The sequence below is a fragment of the Merops nubicus genome, unplaced genomic scaffold (assembly GCF_000691845.1).
Source record: "Merops nubicus isolate BGI_N331 unplaced genomic scaffold, ASM69184v1 scaffold15297, whole genome shotgun sequence".
Taxonomy (NCBI): Eukaryota; Metazoa; Chordata; class Aves; order Coraciiformes; family Meropidae; genus Merops; species Merops nubicus.
In genome coordinates this window covers 141,502-147,501 of record NW_008619734.1, presented here as the reverse complement: position 1 = coordinate 147,501, position 6,000 = coordinate 141,502, and the positions used below count along the sequence as shown (strand labels likewise).

Genomic DNA, 6,000 nt, shown 5'->3' with positions numbered 1-6,000 from the left:
CCGGCCGACGTTGGAGCCGCTCAGCGCCAGGACCATGGAGAGCAGCTCGAAGCAGTAGGCGTCGGAGGCGGCGTCCTCGTCGCTGGGCTGGGAGTTGGCGTTCTCCTTGCTGGAGATGGCGTGCTCCCACTCCTCCCGCACCCGCGTGGCCTCCATCCGAATGGCCTGCACGATGTGGGCGCACACCTGCCCGCACAGAACACACGCGCCCCGTCACGCCCAGCAGCGGCTCTGGCAGGGACGGGGTGGAGCTCTGCCTACCTTCTCAACTACGACTACTGACTTTCAACAGGTTCAAGTGAAGAATAACATTTAGATTTAGGGTAGAAATTAGATAAAAATACTTTAGACTTAACGTTTAGATTTAATACTGAATTTGCTCATCTTCACTCTGGAAAATTTAATCAAAATAAATATTTTTTTAATTGTAGTTCCTGCTTTTAATTTTTTTTTTTTAAACCTGAGTTCTGTGTTTATGTTTAACACAAACAAAAAACCTCAAATACATTTAATCAACACCCAAAACAGAAAAGGACTTATTAAAAGAGTCTCTTGTTTATTATTCAGAAAGTTAAAAAAAAAAAAAAAAATTTCATTTTACCTATAGCATGTTAAATAGCACATTTATGAAATTTCAAAGTTTGCTAAGACAGTGATAAAAAAATAGATTCTGGGTGACTTACTGATCTAAAAACTGACTGTGAAAAATCTTTACAGCAATGTTTGTCTTGTGATAGGTATAATAAAGATAATATAAAAGATGCTGTAATTGATATATTTTTTAAAAAATTAAATATTCTAAAGAAAAAAACATATGCTAACTACTGCTTTATGTTAAGAAAAAGTATGAAACCCACAAACTCAAACCTTCATTGACTGCAGGAAAGAATAATTTAAGAATCTATACACTAACTACCATTTTAGGATTAAATTTTATTAAACCTAAATAACTTTTGATCACAGAATCATGAAGAAAATATGCAAAACTAAGAATCTAAATTCACTGAACCTCTCCTAGAAATTTGAGAGTCTACTAGTATCAGCAAACACAAATAAGTACAATTTACAACTTAATTTAAAAAGTTTTGAAATTGAGTCTCATAGGATTTTTTATCCTATTAAAATGGATTCTTTCAGCATCAATTTTAGCATATTTTTCATATAAAATGTACATGCATACTATTTAAAATGTAATCCAAAGTTTAATTGTGAAGAATAATGGAAGAACTGAAAGTGTCAAGGTACTATATTCACTGAAAATAAGCAAATTTATTAAAAAACACTTAAGTTTAACCCTCAAAGCATTTCAGAATGAACAAACCTGCTTCTGCAAATTTGTCAGTTTGCTCCGGCTGAATATGATCCCTACCATGTGCTCCTTCAGGTCTGCATCTGACGTTGCCTTCATAAAAAGCATATTTAATATTAGATCAAGAGTTTCAAAAACATTTCCTAATTCCTGTAGCTATTAACATGCATTGTCACAAATTTTGTTCTAAAAGTTTGTAGCTTTTTGTTAGAGAGGAGTAAGATGTATAAGCAAGATCAGTTTAACTGCAGTTAATAAATACCTCTTAGATGTATTTACTGTCTTTATATGAGAAAATTAAGCATGAAATAAAATAATACTCAAAACAAGTAAGTATAATTATCTGAGGTTCAGCCTCTTCACCCAGCTTAATGCAATCACTGATTAAGTTGTTGCAAAGCAATGCATGGAATATACTTTTCAGTTTATGTATTTCACAATAAAAGAAACAGGGAAAACAAAATTCATTTACCACACAGCAGGTGTAAGAAAAATACACTTTTTACAAAATGAGTAATTCAATCATGGATCTTATTGTCACAATGTATTGGGTAGAGGAAAAATCATGTATCATCTGAAAAACTAAATTACTTTTGTTGAAGACAGTCCAGATAATGTGACCTGCTCAGGAACTCTTAAACTAATCCTTGCTGGAGGACAGTAAAGTATACTGGGTAAAAGTATAGTAAGTACTAAAAAAAATAGGTTTTAAGTACTTCTGTAAATGTAGGCATAATTTGCACCACCCTTGCTACGATGTTACCATTAAACACATATGCTCCAATTATAATTTACTAATTAAAAAAAGCAATGATAATTTTTAGAAAATATGCAACTGTGACATTTTAATTCTGCTTTGAGCTGAAAGTTAGGTAGCAGAAGACACAGGAAAAATACTGAAAATCATCCTGGACCATTTTTTCAGCAAAGTATTATTGATAGAATACAAATAAATACATTGTGTACTTTTTCTTCTCCTTCTGGGGAAGACAACAGTGCTTTTTCTTCCTGTTCTGGGGTTGGCTCAGCATCTCCAGAGATGAGTTTTCCAAATACCTGGAGAAATGACAATGAGCTTATTTCAAAGAGGCTTGTGCAGATGTGACGTTTTACATTAAAATGTAAAGCACTGAAAGTCTATGATTTATAGTAACTTTCACCATATAACAAACACATCATTAAAATCCCACCTGGGATGTAATAAGTCGGAACACTCGCAGTGTCTCAGCTTCACAGTTTCTTTGTTGAGCTACACTTGCAGAAATCTGGCCTGCTATTTTGATGCTTTCACCATCTTTCCATCCAAGAATTTTCACTTGTCGAACTCTTAATGTGTTTTCTGGACCTTTCAATTCAATTTTGATGATGTGATTATCACCCCCAGGAAGTTCACTTGTTACCCAGCCAATATGTCTTGAATCCAAGTCTACCTATTTAACAGGAATATAAAGATGGGAACTGACATTACATCAAACAAAAAGTTACTCAGCTCTGAAGCAAACCCATCATATGTAACTGAAAGCAATACAGTGTTTGCTATGAAATTTTGATCCTGAGAAGTAAAACTATCATATTTAATTATAAAAATATTCAAACTCATGAATTCACATTTAAAATATTAAAAAAAAGAGTCATATATCTTTTTGTCTTTAAAGCCTATTAGAAATAGTGGCCTATCTGTCCCTTTTCTCCTCTAAGCAACAGTTTGCATAATCAAAAAACCACTTTGAACTAATATTTGCTTACTAGTTTTAATTAAAAAAGAAAAAAGAAGCCATCATGGTTTAACTGAAAATATAACAAAATTATTAGTAATTTCATCCCTATTCATATAAACTGCCAAAGAAACCGTAACTTTGTGGAAGTCAGTGTCTGATCTCAAGAGCTGCAGGCCTTAATAATTGTAAAAAAGACAGTCAAACTGTATCAAATTAAGTTTATTTTACAATAAATAGAATTTTAAAAAACCCAAAAACATGGAATAATGTTTTATGAGTTAAACTGTGATGTCACTACTGGAAGCGAAAACCCGGTAAGGTTCGGTGCCTCACATCATGGTTCAGAGCAGCCTCTGGGCCCAAGATACACTTGGGCCTGGAGCCAAGCCAGCCCTCCCTCACATCCATAGGCTCATTTATAATGAAACTAATATTTGTTCTTTCCTATTTCTAAGCCATTTCTCAGGTTCTTCATTGAACTGTGCCACAGCAGTCAAGACGGACTATTTTTGTTTTTTGAAAATGCCATGAGGTGGAGTATGTATGAGTTAGGGTATGGTATACAGGTGTGTTTGAAGACAAAAAAATAAAAGTCTGTTGGAGACATGTCAGAGGACAGTTCAGCAGCGAAGGAACAAAGCTGTATCACTCACACAAAAAATTCTCCAAGAGCGGTGTCTGTGTCCATCTGTATTTTGTATCTACACAGTGTAGATCCATTGAGAAATACACACACACAAATGTTTTATCTGTCTATGTAGATATGCATGCTCACACTTCACTGTTCAGTTTGAGCCCACTGTTCCAAGGTTTTATTTCTTCAGATTTTTAACACCTTTTGGAGCTGTATTTTTGCCTTAAATGCTCTCAGGTAGACAATGAGGTAGACAATGTAAACCATCTCTGCAATGGGACAGTGCTTCTTTGTGAAGAATTTTACCACTGATTGTCAATAACCCAAATGAAAGTTCTGAGCCCAAGTAACTGCCTGCAAGAAATCTTAAATATCCTTGATGAGTCATGTAAGTGTCAAAATACAAAAGATTGTTCTCTGTGTAAAAAACGGGCATCTATTGTTCAGCTTAGCAACAGAAGTACAAAGACTGAATTCGCAACTTGAGTCTCAGGTCAAGAGTCTTCAGCTACCTGAAGTTAAAAACTAAAATGGCAGAGTCAAATGTGGGCTACAAACATGTATTAGATCATGCAACTAGAAAAATGTGTATTAAGGGTAAATAATTATTTTTCTTTCTCATGGCATTCTGCTATTACTAAGCTGCATTTCTCTAATGAAAAATGATTTAATGAAACAGATAAAAGGCAACACTAAGAAGCCAGGTGTCAGAATATCTAATAAAATTTAATACTAATTAATGCAATTATTTCAGGTACGTTCAGATATAAGTACCCTAAAAGAAATCAAACAGCTTGTTGGACCTTATAAAAATGCAACCTAAACAAGTCTTTTTTCAAAACTTTGTGTGATCACTCATCCTTTCAGCTGTAGTAATTAAAAAAATCCAAGGAACATTTTATATCACCCTGCTCTGTTTCAGTAAATGTTTGATCAATATTCAGTATATATGACTGAATTCTGTCGTCAATAACACAGTACTTCCCAAAAATATTATAAAGCCTGATATTTGTAAAATAATTTATCTACCATAAGAAGTGGAACCTTAGCTTTGCAAATATCTGCTATATGCAGCCAAAGAATGATGACAATTTTTCCATGTCAGCTGTTAAAATGTTTACCTGCTTTATTCTGCAGAGATCTTCTACTGCCTTGCCAGTTAGGAAGGTCATTGAAGTCACCTTGTTCTGCAACACACAAGCAAAATAAGAATAAAACAGCTGAAGATCATTCTATTTTTTTCTATATTAAGAGAGCATGTACATAAAAGAGAAAAGTTGTTTCATTAAAAAAAAAAAAAAAAAAATTGCTCCATGTATTAAAAGCTGTAGTTGTAGTTAAAACAAAAATATGTTTGTAACCTTACTGTAGAGGTGGATAAACATGAAAACAGAAAACATTTTGAATTTTATGAAAACTCCTTATCTGAATGCTTCTATGAAAATCATGAGCAGGAAAAGTAGCTTGTGAAATAAATGCTTGAAAATGCATCTGAAATTAAACATGTTGCTGAGAATTAAGTTTTCCAGCCTTAGCTTCATGGAAAACTTAGTTGGATTTGTCTGATGATATCAGGTACTGCTTTCAAAATCATATTAATTAGAAACTATCCCTGGACATGTGAGCTTCTGAATTAGAACTACAAACAGAACTGGACAAGGAAAACGGTGGTTCATGATGGATAAATACATACAACTTTGATTATGCACCTTCCATGAGAGACATTTTATTTTCCTCTTACCCCAAGATCTCTGGAATTGTCTACATGAACACACACGTAACGTGCATTGATTCCTTTTACACAGTTAATTGTGATGTTTTTGGTTTTGTTCTTATCTTCATCTCCTGACTCCCAGAACGTTTCTGTAGACCCATCTGTTAAACTACCAATCATGGCAGGTCGGCTTGATGTTTTAATGTCAACAATGCTGGTTAAGTCTTTTAGACAAACCACTATACATAGTTCCTGTGAAAACAAAATATTTAAAATATTTGAAAGTAAGACCATATACAGACATTACTCAAAATTTTAAAACCATACAAGCATTTCTGTTTGGAGGAAAATGCTCTGAATTAAAGAAGAAATTTGTCAGTTCAAATTATTCAGCCTTTTAAAACAAAGGAAATATTAATAACTAACAATTGATTATATTAGTAAATGCTTAAATGTATTAATAAATGGAAGAAAACGCTTTGAAGACATTAATCAGGAGTATTAATTCATGCTCCTCAGAATGACGAAATTAAAGAAAAAAGAAGCAAGTAAGAACTGGAAGTACACAACATTTGAAAAATGAACTCAGTGAACCAAATGCATTAACTAAATGAAATACAAGACA

The 6,000-nt window shown here is 33.6% G+C and overlaps 1 protein-coding gene across 1 annotated transcript in view; it reads right to left on the bottom strand.

The window, feature by feature from the left end:
- MYCBP2 (MYC binding protein 2, E3 ubiquitin protein ligase) overlaps positions 1-6,000 on the bottom strand; it is a gene marked incomplete at both ends in the record, with an annotated part of 162,897 nt that overhangs the window by 17,928 nt on the left and 138,969 nt on the right. Inside the window, 6 exon segments of the mRNA XM_008943913.1 lie at positions 1-186; positions 1,322-1,402; positions 2,276-2,365; positions 2,500-2,739; positions 4,783-4,848; positions 5,403-5,627. The exon segment at positions 1-186 is cut by the window's left edge and continues 99 nt beyond it. Of these exon segments, the coding sequence (XP_008942161.1) occupies positions 1-186; positions 1,322-1,402; positions 2,276-2,365; positions 2,500-2,739; positions 4,783-4,848; positions 5,403-5,627 (888 nt within the window).